Source organism: Cupressus sempervirens, chromosome 6 (genome assembly GCF_028749045.1).
Source record: "Cupressus sempervirens isolate cs-2001-9-10 chromosome 6, ASM2874904v1, whole genome shotgun sequence".
NCBI classification, from domain to species: Eukaryota; Viridiplantae; Streptophyta; class Pinopsida; order Cupressales; family Cupressaceae; genus Cupressus; species Cupressus sempervirens.
In genome coordinates, this window is record NC_143123.1 from 115,529,501 (window position 1) to 115,547,028 (window position 17,528).

Sequence of the window (17,528 nt, forward strand, 5' to 3'; positions counted from 1 at the left end):
TAGAATCTGAAAAGATTAATAAACCAGAAAACTAGTGCAAAGAGTAAATATCTAAACTATGAATGCAAATGATACAAAATCAAAATAGCATCATAGAGTTAGTCTCCAAGAGAGTAATACAAATGCTGGAAGCAAAATAGCATTAAGAGGATGCAAAAACAAGAGATACAAATACAAGCCAGATAGCATGCTTATATAGGCTAGGAAGAGAGAGGAGGTGGCAACACCAACCAATGAGGAGCAACCATCTATCGGACTAAAGATAGCAAAGTATCTTCCCAAGATAGCTAATGGATGCTCACATGTAGGAAGGTGACACCTCACAACCATTCACCTAATAAGACATGCTTTATTAACCTAAGCGAGATTATTAAAAGTGTAGGAAAAACCTAGCAAAATAGGAAAAAATAAAAAACTACACTAACACCCCCCCATAAGCGAAGCTTAGGTGGATGTAGAAATGGGTCCCGGCAACAAGGCCATGTTAGGTACCCAAGTACAATGCAAGAAGATGCAACCTCTGAAAGTGGGGAAAGAGAGAAAACCACAAGGGAAAAACCCTCCCTCAAAAAGAGGTAAGAACCTAGTGAAGAACTGAAGAAGTCTCCCGCTAGGGAAATTGTCCCCTAAAATAGGAACAAGGAGTGATCATGAAGAAGCAGCATCACTGAAGCATGAAGAACCGCAAAACTCTGTCAAAATGCTGATCTGTAGAACCCCCATGGAAATAGAAGGCACGAACCATCAACCAAAGGAACCTCCATGGAATAATGATTTGGCACTTTATTTTAGTGCATTTACAACTACCACTAGAAAGAGATACTTAGTGGTATTGATTTCAATGCATTACAAACCCTCATGAAGAGCATATGCTAAAAGTGAAACTTGGGCACAATAATCAAGAAAACAAACAACACCACTGTGATCTACTCGAAAAATCATGCACTTTCAAAAAAAGAATCGCCTCGATACGAGGTCGTATGAGAAAGTTATGATCCTCCGAAGTTTCCAAAATGAGAACTGTGCACAGTCACGGCTGAGAATTTGCAATTTCTGAAGAATTCATGCATGAAAATCAAAAAATAACTCCACTAGTGGATAGAGCACAAAAAAATAGCCAAGTTCATAACAAGAATCATCAAAATCGAAGTCCGTATGAGCAAGAACGAGACATTTGAAAACTGCATTCAAATCTGCGGCTGCCAACGGAGAGGGGTATGGCTGTAGCTTTGCATGCTCGATCCTGAAAAATATACAGCTTGCATGCAAAATCTAAAAGATACCCAGATGGTTTTTCGGGGCTGCGAACAAAACCCAGAAAGCGTTTTTTTTGCTGATGAACAGAAGATGTTGCTATAGTGTAAATCAGACGCTTTTAACAGTAAAAAACGGCTCCAAAAATCAAAAAACGACCCCAGCAACCAAAATTTGACATGCAAATGCTGGATCAGCTTCTTAAGTCCATCAATGGCATGCTGGAACTTGCAAAACTAATTAAAAACTCCAAATATGCAAGTTGGTTGTCAGATTTGAGATTGAAACTCCAAAAAAAAACTATTTTTGTCAAAACTTTTCTGATTCTCAGGATCATCCAAAGATGCAAGAGAAGAGCATACTTCATTTTTCAAAAAACTACAATAAAGTTTATTTGCCCCCCCCAAATCTCTCAAATAAGGAAACTAAAATCTACTCTTGCACATAGAAAAGCTCTGATACCATGTTAGAATCTGAAAAGATTAATAAACCAGAAAACTAGTGCAAAGAGTAAATATCTAAACTATGAATGCAAATGATACAAAATCAAAATAGCATCATAGAGTTAGTCTCCAAGAGAGTAATGCAAATGCTGGAAGCAAAATAGCATTAAGAGGATGCAAAAACAAGAGATACAAATACAAGCCAGGTAGCATGCTTATATAGGCTAGGAAGAGAGAGGAGGTGGCAACACCAACCAATGAGGAGCAACCATCTATCGGACTAAAGATAGCAAAGTATCTTCCCAAGATAGCTAATGGATGCTCACATGTAGGAAGGTGACACCTCACAACCATTCACCTAATAAGACATGCTTTATTAACCTAAGCAAGATTATTAAAAGTGTAGGAAAAACCTAGCAAAATAGGAAAAAATAAAAAACTACACTAACAAAAACATGATGAAACATAATAATATACACTACATACACTAGCATAATAAGAAGTCGTAAAAAATTAGTACATGGTCTAACATGTCATAACATGATCTATGAAGTCAAAAAATGCATATAATACAGTTAACTGTCCTAATACAAAGTGTATCAAAATAAACAATATGTGTCATAAAAATACAATCTAAAGGTGCCAACAAGACCTAATCTATCTGATTGAATGTCCTCTTTACTCCACGTGAAGAGGACTCAAATGGATCATCTTATGTAATATGAGTTGTCTCATCATGTGGGACACCCTGTGAGGTAGATGGATCATCTTGTGTAACATGAGGCATGTCTCATCATGTACATGCTTAATTGAAATGGGTTTCAAAATCTAGCTTGCAAATAAATTAAATATTCACTACATAATAAAATAAATACCACATGAGATGGGTGTCCCTCTGTAACGAGAGGAGGTGCACTGTGAAAGCTACCAAATGCAGTAGTGGTGAGGTCCTGTAATTTACAATACATACATTTTTAAAATTTGATAAAGAGCATAATGAACTATGTATGTACATAAATCACAATACTGATCTCAAAGGATGATGTAGGTACCTCCATCTGGCTAAGTTTCCTACTCTCAGCAACACTCATGGTGACATAGTCCTAAAATTATGGATACATAAATGTTGAGTCAAAATTATATATACATGAATAATTACAAAATATGTAAACTAAAAAGTACATAATTTGTACACTACATTTTTCATACACTATAAAAACATGTATATATATCATACCTAAGTAGTAACCAATGTCACAGATGTGTCTATAAGTATGTTAGCACAATGATCAAAAGATGGAGTTGAAAATAAACTATATCGAGACCTGTATGGATGAGTATGATCCATCTCCTATTCGTAAAATCAAAACACATAAAATATATACATGAGTCAAAATTGTTCAGATTATAAGTTAATAACAATGTACATACATAAAAATAGTACAAATTATTTGTCTTCAGTCAAAAGTTCATACCGTATGTATTTGAGGTTGTGCCTCAGTGGTAGCTGGATCATGACCTATACTGACATCAAACTATGTAGCAGCGGACAATCCCTACAAAATCAGATAAAAAGAACATATGAGCACATGTTATTAAATTCGAGTTTGAATGTACACTTTTATAGTGTAATTCAAAGTGCATACCCTATGAGGGATGCCAATGTCTATAGGTCTCAAAAAAAGACTATACTACCTCCTAGGAGGAACAATATCATCCATCCTGTGTTATTTCAAAAGTACAAATTAATATGGTTAATACAATTACACATGTATGTAGAAAGTAAATAATTATGTACTTTATATTTAAATTTTAATTAAAAGTTTACCTGCTGCTCTTGACTGTCTCTAGGCTCTCCTTGCATGAGGTCAACAAACGATGACACATTAATCTCATCAGTACCATCACCATGGGTAGCGTATACGTCATCATCAAAATCAGCACCCTCGGCATAATGGTCATTGTGCACTGCATCAACATCACTATGGGGGCCTCTGCATATGACTCCACAGCTAGTACAAATATGTCCAAGTGGACAAACATGTTTTTCCTGCATCCACTGTTGTACTAAATTGCTCGAAAGGGCATTCAAAGAGGTAAGAGTAGATGAAACTACTCGATGATGGTGTGGAGCTGGTACAACGAGTGCATGAACAGGTACAAGGGGTTGAGGTCGCTTGCAATTTCTTGTTCTATCACTCAGCTTTGCCCCAGGCCTATCCTGAGGCATCCCTCCACCAACCCCCTAAAATGATTTAATGATATCAAAATAATTGGGTTTCAAACCCACTTCAAACTCAGCCCATAGCTTCCTACGGAAGTACATGGGAACCTCATAATTAGCGTGTGGTGGATGGTCAAATACCATCCATTTGACCATCCACCACTGCTCCCAAAAGTGTGCTGCTATGCGTGGATGTGTGCACCATCTAATAGAAATACAAGGCTTCTTCTTACTAATCTCCAAATCCATCTTAGGGTTTGCAAAATATCTTGTAAAATGTCCTTTACCTATTTTGAGGTTATGGACCTCTCTATATGATAAGCCATCAGAATAGAAGGCACACATGTTTTGCCTCCATAATCTAAATGAATCAATATCACAATCCAAATGCTGTATGGAGTGAATGACACCTTGCATGCTATCTGAAAGGCATAGTAGGTGAGGAGGGGGGTGGGCCTCACACCTGATAGCCTCAATATCTCACATGAGGTCATTAAGATTACACCTCATGCTCTCTTACAGATCATCTGCAGTGGGTGGTGGAGGAGGACTAGGTGGTAGTGGAGGTGGGGGTGCAGGTGGCAGTGGAGATGGAGGGGGTGGAGGCGAGGGTGGGGGACGGGGAGGGGGTGGCAACGGGTCCATCAAATATAATCTGCATATATGTTTAAACAACATAAAAAATGACAAAATTACTATTTAATAAAATTCAAATATAAAATATCATTTATATAAATGCGCAGATCTTTAAAACCATATCAATTAAATAAATTAAGTTAAACACTTAAGTAAACTTTAATGTTAAGGCTAATTGAACATTATACCGAATTTAAGTCTAATCATAAAATAATACTCCAAAAAACTATATTAATAAATCAACTATATAAACCTGGTTTTAATGTTAGATATGAACTTCTTTTGTGTATGCAAGTTCAAGGGAACATGTTTTTGATATTAAAGAAAAGGATGTGAAAGTGCCCAATAGTTTAACCATTGTTTTTTTAGATTATGATCTAGATCCTAAATGGAATTACTTTATGAAATATATTGTAGTGATTTTTTTATTATTAATATTTTATATTGAATGTTAGAGTAGTTATATTCCTATTCTATTTAGTTTTTAGAGTCTTGTTGAAAAAAATATTACGGTTATATGTTTCTGTCCTAGACCCCTATCTGACCTTATAGAAAGGGAAAATATATTTTGATACTCCTATAAGATTTGTTATTCAACACTATTTATTTATTTATTTGGCCTACTAAACTTGTGAGGAAATGCACAAAATCATTAAGAAATATAAGGATAAGATGAGATAAAAATGAGAATAATTAAGATTATGGAAGGAAAGTATGAAGAAATTGGTAGGGGGACTAAGAATGCAACTTCTAATGTGTTGTTTGTTCTAGGGTTGTTTGCCTCAAAATTGTTTCCCTTTTCTATATTCAAGTAGCTAGATCAATTTTTATGTACACTTATTTTGTGAGACTAGGGGATTGTATTCTCATTATGGATTATATGTTCATCTCAGGATCAAACAAAGTTAAGATTATGACAAGGTTATGGTTTAGAATTTTGTTATGTTTAGGGTTTTCATGATGGCTAAGCTTAAGATTATTATAATGATTATGACTAATGTTAGGGTTTACCTAGGATTATGGTTTTAGTTAGAATTATATTTAGGTTTTAGATGTTTATTATGGTGCTATTGTTTAAAGGATATATAATAGATGGCATTAGGATGAGAGTTAAGGTGACAATTAGAATGAAAGCTTAGAGATAGAATTATGATTTGATTTATATTTATGATTATAGTTCATCCTAAAGATTATCCGCTAATGCAAACTATAAGTCTAGATCCTAATTCTAATACATGAACCCTTTCCCTAACCATAATAATCCTAATTCTAATCATAATACTTAAACTTATAATATCTTCTTTAGTAATTTAAATCTTAACTTATCATTTAACAATTGTTATGAATTGCTAATAGAACTTTTCTTCCCTCTAAATCTCTATGTTGGAATGTGTTATATTAATTGCATTTTCTAATTATGACCAAAGTCTTTTTACTATTAGAAAACTTTGTATTATATTAATCACATCTTTTATAATTACTTTTGGATGCTTACTTGTCTTCCACCTGCGAACTACTCTTGGCTCATCCAAACATTAGCCTTAGTAGTTTCAATGATCAATAAAATATGTTTTCCTAATTCTGATTTGTAGGTGGAAACAACTTCATAAATTATCATTTTTCTTAAGGTGTTTAATGAGTTGTTGGATATAAACCTTAATCATAAATCTTAATTATAAACTTTAATCATAAATCTAAATATACACCTTAATTATAAAATCTAAATTATAATACTTATGATCCTATTGATATTCTAGAATTGAATACAAATCCTAATACTAGATCCTAATCTTAAATGTTAAATGTTAAACCCTAACCTGTATATGTAAATCATAGTTAAAGTCAAGATTAGGGTTTAATATTTAAGCTTAATATTTTTATTTAGAATTTGGAGAAGGGCTTAGCATTTATGTTTATTTTTAGGATAACGGTTTTGCATTTAGGATAACTTAGTTAGGCTAAGGGTTAAGAATTTAGGATAAAGGTTTAGGATAAGGGTTAGACTTGAGATTAGAATTTAAAACTTATTGTCAAGGTTTAATATTTTGTATTAGGCACATGTTTTACCATTTAAAGTACAATTTTAGCATTTATAATTAGGGATGATATTATAATATCATTGACAACTATAGTTTAGTATTTGAAGAGTTTAGATTTTTTCATTTTAAATTATCATTTACTATAACTTAGTGTTATTGCTTAGGTATGGTTCTAATATTTAGTATTTAATACTTTAGATTAATGTAAATCTTTTAAGATTAGGGTTAGCGTTTTAATAAAAGTTAGAGATTGTATAAGGGTTAGGATTTAGGGATAGGGTTAGGATTAGGAATATTAATATTTAAGATAAGGGTTAAGCATTTAGGATAATAGTTTATCATTTAAGGTTAGGATTATGGTTTGACATTTATAATTAGTACTTGGTTCTTAGGATACTTATTTAATTATTTATATTAGGGTGTAGGTTTTAGCAAATTAAGATTATGCTTAGGATGACAGTAAGGGTTATGATTAGAGTTTTGGTTAAAATTGGGATTATATAGTTAATCCCAAATGTTTTCCCTTAATCCAAAACTATTAGTGTAAATCCTATGCCTAATACTTGAACCGTAACCCTAACCATAATAATAACCTTGATGTAAAGTAAGGGAGCACATTATGTAACGCCCAACCAAGGGATCTAAAGAACTAACCTAAAGTTTTACTAAGCAAGCAATAACATGTACAATAATTTACATAAAAAAACATAAGAGATTACATTCCTTAACGAGCACATTTAAATTTCATTTTTAAATAATTATAAGTACTAGAAGTAAAATAAATAACACATCCACATGAAAGAATACTTACAAGTTCAATCCATTTAAATAATATAAATTTGTTCTGAATGCCACTTGGCATTAATTCATAATGCACAATCATCAACTGTACATGTCACAGAGTCTGAAAGGCTGAAAGAATATACATTTATAAAATAGTTTTGTATTAAGAACATCTTCTTTTGTTGTAAGAACATCCTACATATAGAAATACATTTTACAAAGAGACTACAGTGAGTAGGAAGATATAATAATCAAGGATAATAAATACTTATCTACACATCCTTGATACAAGTTACTCCAATTAAGGTCCATATGCATCAAATAAAAAATGTCTCTATATATGAGAATTTGTCAAACATTTTGAATACATTGTTTGTGCTCCCATTTTTCATTATGAATTTTTCTAAAAGACTTTATTTCTAAAGTAAACACACTTTGGGATTGTTTCAAAGGCATCTCCCCTTTGACCTATCTCCCCTCTAAGGATGGGTCAAATTTGAACACATATTGTGCAGATCTCAATCTCAGTAGCATTACTATGTTTTCCTTGTGTTTGAGATAGAATTTGACTCTATGAAAAGGTATCAAGTAATTAAGGTAGTGCTTCTATTGCTTATGTATGCTTGTGCATGGTGTGTGTTCAATGTGACTTATATGTTTAGGGATGGTGGTGGATATGATGGAACATAGATCCAACTGGATTACCACCCTACATCTATGTACTAATAAACAACTTAAAGTTATTAATGTGATAAAACTTTGCTTGATCAATTATAATATTATTTTATGTTGCAAATTTTGATTGTTGTTTCATTACTCTTTGTCAAATTGTGATATTAGTATATTAGCATTAGTTTGTAGATATATTATGTTTCATAGATTTCGTGACTCTCACTTTTTTTTGAATTGCTAGACATCTCTATGTTAAGTTGGTTAATCTTTGTGTCAAGGAGAATTCTGAAAGAGTGTATATATTTTGTAGTTGGGTGGATGAATGCTGTAACAATGTTCTTGCATGTGATGTACTAAGGAAGATAGATGTTGGGAGTTCTCATGAAGATGGTGACTAGCTATTATATTATCTATCTATTGTATTCAACCTTGTGGTCTTTTCTTATGTATGCCAAAATATGATATTAGGCCTCTATTCTTTTGTATAATTAAACAAATTATTTTAATTAATGATTAAACATGTGTATTTAGTGTTAATTTGGTATTGTAGAAATCTTTACATAAATATATCTAGATTAGAGAGGAATCAACCTATAATTTTGTAACATTAATGATGAAACAATTTAAACTTATCAATTGTACCCTCCAAAAAGGATTATAACAAAACTTTTAACAATCTTGAACTAGAGCAAATATTGTGTAATTTAATATCAAGATTTTTAAATCAAATATTGATCTATATATCAAACAATGATTATAAGACAATTGAAAAAATAAAGTATATTAAGATTCTTAATATCAAAGAAAGAAAACATAGATTTTATAAATTTCTTAAAAATGTATTCATATGCAAAGTTTTATTTGGAAATGATTTGACGATAACAAGAGATTTAATAATATTTTGTAGATACTTAAACTATATTTTATATTTTAAACATTATTAATAATATTTTACCCATCTACAGCAATGTAGAAACCAATGAAAAATAATATTAATGAACTTTTTATTATGGTTCTCATCGAGATGATCAACTTCTTTTCATACTGGCAACAATGCACATTTGGCGAAATGGAAAATAACAATTGCAAGATGATAGTGGAATACAGTTAAAAGAACAATGACCGTAAAGAAAAGTTGAGAAAAAAAGAGGAATATTGATGATATCCATAACCTATATGACAATTCAGTCCAAATCCTTTAAAAAGCCTGCAAAATAAACGACAACGTATTTATCAACTGCAGGCGTTCCAATGGCCAGTTCTTTCAAGCCTCTGTATACAGGAATGGATGTCAACATGATAGCTGTTTTTATATTTATTTAAATATGTTCATATATACAGGAATTGATTTTGATATGATAGCTGTTTATATATATACGTAGGAACGAATTTTAACATGATAGCTGTTTATATGTATAAATATGTTTCTTGACAAAACCCTGACAAGGCAATTTTGTTGCATTGAGTTTGATGTTGAAAACAAGTAGCAATAATTTGAGAATAACAATCACAGAAGTTGATTGAGCAATGCCATCAACCAAATTCGGAATTTGAAAGGTTGAATGGTGGTTGTTCTAGATTATGCAGATATAAATTTTAAATTATGGGTAGTGATTGAGCATTGTTATTTCTGAGTTAGATTGTGTAACAGTTTAGTTTGCATGAATATATCAAATTGTATTCAGCAATTCAGTAATCCAGCATTGTGATAAGAATATTAATGATTTGTTCATGAATTGAAGTGTAACAACAATCTTTATATACTCAAGAAGAAGATTTTTTGTAATGGACCCAGTGGATATATCAGTGCAGTTGTCCCCATTGAGAATGCAGGAAGAATCACGTTCAAGAAACGAGGATTATGTTGTGCAAAAGAAAGAGTCTTATAAAGGTGGATGGAGAATTATGCCCTTTATTGTGGGTAAGAAACTAGAATCTAACTTTTCCTAATGCATTGTTCTTTTGATTGTATTCAGATTGAAAAGACGTATAATGAATTTTGAAAAACCTAAATTAGATCTATATTTCTTTCTCAACACATAACCTGGGTAATTATAATTCAAGAGTGGTCATTGTGTGTTGTTATTTGGCAGGAAATGAGAGTTGTGCAAACCTTGCAACGGCCAGCTTATCTGCCAACTTGGTGGTGTTCTTGATCACTCAATATAGGATGGATCAGCTTGAAGCTGCAAAAATTTCAACCATCTGGGGAGGAATTAAAGATATATCTCCCATTCTTGGTGCTATTGTAGCTGATTCTTATTTAGGAAGGTTTTGGACAATCCTCTGGGCCTCTTTCATATACATATTGGTAGGCAAATATTAACTTTCTCATCTAGTACATCAGTAAAATTGTATACTTTAAATTGTTTGTAAACATTGACATGATTAATTTCTTTGAGATCTTTGTAATCTTGCAATCTGAGTTGAGTTAGTTGGTCCAAGAAGGTAACTTTGCATTTGGGTTAAGAGCTTGTTCTGAACACAACTTTTGCATCTACAAATTATTTGTTGGAAGAATAGATTGATATTATCCATAGTGAAGAGCTTGTTTTCCAAAGGCTTCAATTGCTTTGTGTAATGTTCCTATACGCTTTCTGGAAGAAATCTGTTCCCAACTCAACAAAATATTCTAAATAGAATTATTTTCTCTCTTCTTATATATATCCCAGTCCAAAAAACAAATCATAGGATATTAATTATCGAAGGATGGTGGTCAGGACTAGAACCTGATGTCCATGAATGAATTTCCATGACAGTTAGATCATTAAAATTGTCATTAAATTACATTTCTATTGAATTGAGAGCATCAAATTTCTTATTTTATAAGAACATTTATGGATCAAAAATAGAAAGGAGTAATAGGGTCTTCACGAGGTTATGTTTTATAATCAATAGGGCGTAGTTGGAAACAATTATCGATCTTGTCTAATCTTAGAAATAGAAATAAAGCTTCTTCAAATTGCATTTTTTTCTACTTTGATGCCCTTTCAATACTGGGTCTGAAATGGATTTGGACATGGATTCTTTTATAGTTTAGAATACAAATAAATGATGTTTTTATGAGTCCATACATAATGTCTGAAATGGATTTGTACATAGATTCTTTCATAGTTTAGAATATAAATAAATGATGTTTATAGAGTTATAAATAATTTATAGTAATTTTTTAGTCTGATTATTCTATATTTTTATATTTATTAAATAATGAAAAATATAGATACAAATAATATTGATGAAAAATAAGATATTATATTATCAAAATCTTAAAACCAAAACTTGATGGATGAATGATTGTACTGGTCCTCTTTCATTTATATTTCAAATAAAATTATAAAAAATTCAAGAATATTTAATAAATATTATTAAAAAATAATATTTAATCAAATTTATTAAATGATTATTTCTGATGAAAGATTTTATATATCATTTTGATTCTATATTTTTATAATATTCTTGATTCTTGATAAACTCTTTAAAAAGTCATGATAAAAAAAACCTGTACCTTATACTATATGCTAAATTAATTTCATCTTAATAATTCTAAAGCTCCTATCTTTGTTTAAAAGATTGATAAGTCCAAAACTCTTTTGAAAAGAATGTTTGAAATAGATGAATTAAGTGTTATTTGAATGAAAGAATTTGGACTCGCTACTTAGTAACATCATTATTGCAAATTGTGTATAGCTTGGCAATCATTGCAAACACATTATGTTAGGTATTTTGTCATACAACTTCAATTCCCCACGCTTGTAACCTCATTGCTGAGGATTGGATTGGTTTGATGCAGGCAATGCTACTTGTGACATTCATGTCTATAGATATAGATCAAATAAGGGGAACTGGATTTGGCCTTGCACTGCTCTATTTATTTCTGATACTAACCGTTGTGGGCTCAAGTGGAGTGAAGTCATCTTCCATAGCCTTTGGTGCAGAGCAATTTGACAGCAATAGTGAGGAGGATAGGAAAAATCAGCAAAGCTTCTTCAACTGGTATTATTGTGCAGCTACTTTGTCTACCATGCTGGGACTCACCGTTGTTGTTTATGTACAAAGTGATGTCAGCTGGAAATGGGGATTCGGTCTGGCTACTTTGCTTATGATTATATCCACTCTCCTCTTCTCCATTGGAACCAAGTATTATGTCATGATCAGTCCACAAGGCAGTGCCTTCATTGAGTTTCTTCAAGTGATTGTTGCATCTATTAGAAAGAGAAACTTGGTTTTGCCTTCTGATTCAAGAGAACTATATGATATGCCTTTGGATAAAGAACAAGATGATTTGAAACTATCCTCAACTAATTTTTTCAGGTATGTATCTTCTTTATTGCTTTTTTTCGCTTTTACTATATAGTTCATATTTTTTTGGATTAATGGCAAAATCTATATTGTAGGCATTTAAACTGTATTAAATTCAAGCTTTCTATAATACAGATTAAAATAATTATTCTTGTATAACTAAAATATTTTCATATTGCTGATAGAATTATTTAAAAATAGAATTAAAGAATGTAATATGGAGGATCATATATCTTATATTATAAGTAAAGAATCAGAACTTTAATTAACATTAATTTAACTATATACTTAAAATTCGATGATAGATTTTTTAATTAAAATTTATAAAGAGAAGAAAGAATATTGATACAAATGAATTTAAAGTACATGACATATTTATCTTTTAAGAAATTAAACATTATTTTATAAATCTCTACTTTCAAAACAAAATAATTTATTATAATTGAATAATAAAGATGTACATAAATTAATAATACAATTCTATACAAAATATATTTATGTCCATCATATATATAAAATACAAAATAAATCTATTATTCTTTAAATTCAAGATGGTTAATCTTGATGTTGATACAAGTATGATGTATTGAGATGGCTAACTTATGATTTGTTGTTTTTGTCATAAAATTCAAACTCAGCTTCAGTGTTTTTGTTGAACTTTTACATTATAGTATTGTTGATATTGTCTTAAGATTTAAGATTCAAATTCAACTAGAGTGTTTTTGTTGAATGTTTATATTGATGTGAAATCTTTCATTCTCACCTTATCATAACAAACATTTACATTTTGAAGGTGTAGAAGAATTTTTTACCTCATATTTGAATCAAACTCTTAAAAACATAAGACATGAACAAGAAATTGATCTCAACTCAAACATTTTCTATTTATTCTATTAATTTACATTCTTCTTAATCAAAGGCCACGAAATTTAATCTGAAACGTCCAAGGAAAGAACTCATACAGTTAAAATCAGAAATCATAAACAATAATATGATAAACTCTACAATTTAAACAATATGATAAACTTCAGTTCAGAAGGAATTCACCGAAAAGTGAAAGGATATTCATCTCTAACTTTCTGTTTAGTTCTTTTTGAGCTCTGGTTGTTCTTGCTGCTGGTTGAACTCACTGCACGTGAATTTCTTATAAAACTGTCTCCTACTCTTTTTGTTTAATTGGAACTCTTTCCTAATTGGTATAATTAGAACAATATGATAGACTCTACAACTTATTTGCATTTCCTTAACCCGGAGGAATAAGTAGTGATAAAAGGGAAAAAAGAAAAAGAAAACTTCTTCCCACCTTATAGAAATTTGTTTCTTGTCCTGCAGGTTTTTCAACAAGGCGGCCATAATCAGCAGAGAAGATTATAAAGACCATGGCTCCAAACCCAATCTATGGAAGCTGTGCCCAGTTCAGAAAGTAGAACAGCTCAAATCAGTAATAAGAATAATACCCATCTGGAGTGCAGGAATACCAGTTTCAATCATCTTATTGGGAAGTGCAAGCACATACATGGTATACCAAGCAATTGTCATGCACAGGAAACTCACCAAACATTTCGAAATGCCCATAGCTTCCATGGCAGTATTCGCTCTCTTAACAATATCAATTTGGCTGCCCATCTATGACAAACTCATAATCCCACTATTCCGACGCATAACAAAGAGAAGCGAAGGCATAACCCTAATTGAAAGAACAGGAACGGGCCTTCTGATCTCAGTCATCACCATGGTTGTATCAGCACTGGTAGAAATCAAGCGTAAGAATAGCAGTGAAAACATCTCTGTGTTTTGGCTGGCGCCACAGTATATTCTGCTAGGGTTAGCAGAGGCATTTTATGCCATTGGTATGATTGAGTTTTTTTATGTGCAGTTTCCAAAGAGTATGAGAAGTACTGCTGTGGCGTTGTACTGGTGTGGTATGGGAATTGGGTTGTTGCTCAGCAGTGTTGTTATTACAGTCGTTCATAATGCCACTGGAGGAAACAGAAAAAATGCTTGGTTGGCTGAAAATCTGAATGAGGGTAGACTTGAGTATTTTTACTGGTTTTATGCAGCTCTTGGTCTGCTTAATTGGTTCTATTTTCTTCTCTGTGCAAGGTTGGTGAAAGACCCAAGACATAATTCTGATCAACAGGAGGAGAATAAACAAGTATCAGTGTCTATGTAGAGTTAGATCATATTGTGTTTGACCTTAGGATTGTATTCTGCCTTGGGTATAGCTCAAGCCAGGGCAATTGAAGAGAATAAACATGATATATGTCTTCTAAGGTATTATATTGGAGTCTATATTATCTTGACAGAACACTTGTGTAATCCCAAGTGTGATGTCCACCAACCTAATAGCAGATGGGCATTGAATGCTTTCTTATACATTCAAGATTTTGTGATCAGGTATAGCTAATATGTGTAGACATGATATACCATGCATTCGGAAACTAATTCATGAAGATGTAATGTTTCTATATGCAAAGTTGGTGAAAGATCTCAGAGGGTGCAACGATAATTCTGATCAAAATTAGCAGGACAATAAACAAGTTTCAGTGTCTATGTAGAGTTCGATATCATGTATTTGATCTAAGCATTGTCTCCTGCCTTTGGTATAGATTATGCTAAGACATCTGAAGAGAATTAAAGACAAGCAAGTCTTGTTCCATATGCTTTCTATGGCATATTGTATTGCAACTTATATATTTTTAACATCACACTAGTGTAATAGCAAGTTGATGTTGATCAACCTAATATGTACCTGTGGTTTGTAAAGTGACAATGAACAGTTTGGCTGTACATTCCAGATTTTGTGATCAGGTATAGTTAATATATGTCGGCATGGTATACCATGCTTGGTTGGAAACTAATGCATGGTGATATTTATGGTTAACTAATATTTTAGTTAAACTAAAAGAGTGGTAAAAATTTTATATTAAAATCTACATTAATGACTGTATACAAATATGTTAATGTATTGAGATTTATTAATTAAAATTAATGCATGAATATATCTATGATCAAGTAATATTTCACCACTTAAAAATAGGTTTTAAAAAAGATTCTAGCTGTATGTATGTTTTTTTAAATTTCTTTTTTATTTTATGTGTAAATAATTTTGAGTGTTTGTAAAAGCTGATTGAAAAAGCTTTTGATAACATTATATATCCATACATTGAATTTAGAGTTCACCTTTTTTATTTCATCCCTTAAAAAATAGGTTTTCATTCATATGTGCATTTACACTATAGTCTAAATAGATGTTTCTATGTCAGCATACTAATTCACTGAAAAATATTAAATCATAAAAAAAAAACATGTTGAGTTTTATGTGTAGATTTATTGGATGCATGTGTAGGTTGAATGGTAGATGCTTTTGATATCATGTTATCTACACACATTGAATTTAGAGTTCTCTTTCTTGGTTTATGATCTACACAAATTGATTTCTCATCCATGTGTACATTTATATTAATTGACATCAATAGTTCCACACAAATATACTAATGTATTGAAATTTACAAGTCTTAAAAAAAATGAAATGGACAAATGATGATTGGTTAGATTAACGGTGGATTGGATGTTGAATAGGTGTAAAGTAAGATCAACTACATAGAGGACATAATAATGAATTTCATCTTCAAAATCATATTAGGTGGTGGAATCGTACTCTCTAAAAAATCTAAACTTATACATGAAATAAGAATGATAAAAATTGGTACTAGATATTGTTGAACTTATTACATTAATTAGGTTAGTTTTTAATAAGGGGGAATGTTAGATTTTTTACATTAATTATGTTAGTTTCTAAGTTTAGTTTAAATAAATAAATTAGTTAAATATATAGTTGCTGGAAGTTATTCCCATAAGTAGTTTTTGTAAGGGAAAATAAGGCTATATAAAGATGCTCAAATTTAGTATCAATTCTTATCCGAATGTATCCAAAAAATCTGAATCAATAAAATCAACATTTTATATTTTAGCTCTTTCATTTGGTAGAGTTCCTTTGATGGATTTTGTATGATCAAAGTCTAAAAAAAAAAGAGGCTGGAGGCAATGGAGGTTGGAGGATTTTTATCATCTTAAGCTAGCTTCTCGCTCCGAGATGATTATCGCATGGGAAGCAACTATTTGTGTCCTTGTAAAGCCGGGGCTTGGCAAATTTATCCCTGAAGAGAAGAGGGGACTTGATAGATTTGTGTCCCTGAAGAAAAGAGGGGGCTTGGCTGCGTGATTGTCCTTCTATGGAGTGAGGGGAAGCAGGATTTGAAGAATGGCGTTAGAGACACTCAGAGGAGATGTTGACTTTCGGAGGAAAGACATCCATGACATATTAGTGGTGATTGTTTCTACGGCACTTGAGGAGGCATTAGACACACTCGGAGGAGATGTGGACTTTCAGAGGAAAGGTGTCTCATGTGCAGCACCAAAGAAGGCATCAGGCACACTCCATGGAGATGTGAAATTTTGGAGGAACTATGTCTTGTTGTGTAAGGGAGGTGGAAACAATGTTATTATGAGGATAACTTCAAGATTTGTATTCTGAAGTTGCGATACGAGGGCAACTTCAGGATTAGGATTTGCAATCTGAAGTTGCAGAGAGAGAATCTACTTTCAAAGATTGGTGAAGGAGCTTAATCAAAGTTTCCAGAGGAATAATATTGGTGAAGGCTTTCACTTTTGTTGGATTAATGTAATAAGGGAGAAATGTTGGACTTATTATATTGATTAGGTTAGTTTCTAATAAGGGGGAATGTTAGATCTATTGGAGTAATGTAATAAGGGGGAATGTTAGATTTATTACATTAGTTAGGTTAGTATCTAAGTTTAGTTTAAATAAATAAATTAGTTAAAAGTATATAGTTGCTGGAAGTTATTCCTGTAAGTAGTTTTTGTAAGGGAAAATAACGCTATATAAAGGTGCTCAAACATCAATGTATATAAAAATTCAATATCAATTTTGTATGTATCCAAAAAATTTGAATCAATAAAATCAGCATTTTATATGTTAGCTCTTTCAAATATTATAAATGCTCAGTATAATAGTTTGAAAAGCTAATAATATAATGATATGAAAGTTTAAAATATGAAATAAAGAGAAAAAAAAACAAATCCAAATGATAAACAAAGGAAATGGTTGGTAAAAGAATAGGCATTAAGAAAACCCTAAACTAGGAACTTAAAGCT

At 31.6% G+C, this 17,528-nt stretch overlaps 1 protein-coding gene and 1 long non-coding RNA gene across 2 annotated transcripts; one reads left to right on the forward strand and one right to left on the reverse strand.

The window, feature by feature from the left end:
• Positions 1 to 2,587: 2,587 nt before the first annotated feature.
• On the reverse strand, positions 2,588 to 3,035 carry LOC149551472 (uncharacterized). The gene is made up of 3 exons (XR_016353301.1): positions 2,935 to 3,035; positions 2,750 to 2,800; positions 2,588 to 2,647 (listed from the first exon to the last, which is right to left on the reverse strand). It is a non-coding gene; the product is annotated as an uncharacterized LOC149551472 (long non-coding RNA).
• Positions 3,036 to 9,836: 6,801 nt separating this feature from the next.
• On the forward strand, positions 9,837 to 14,600 carry LOC149551473 (protein NRT1/ PTR FAMILY 2.13-like). Its single transcript, XM_089790107.1, has 4 exons — positions 9,837 to 9,972; positions 10,145 to 10,362; positions 11,842 to 12,362; positions 13,683 to 14,600. Exons 1-4 carry the CDS (start codon positions 9,837 to 9,839, stop codon positions 14,521 to 14,523), a joined length of 1,716 nt encoding a protein of 571 aa, XP_089646233.1. The 3' UTR covers positions 14,524 to 14,600.
• Positions 14,601 to 17,528: the final 2,928 nt, after the last annotated feature.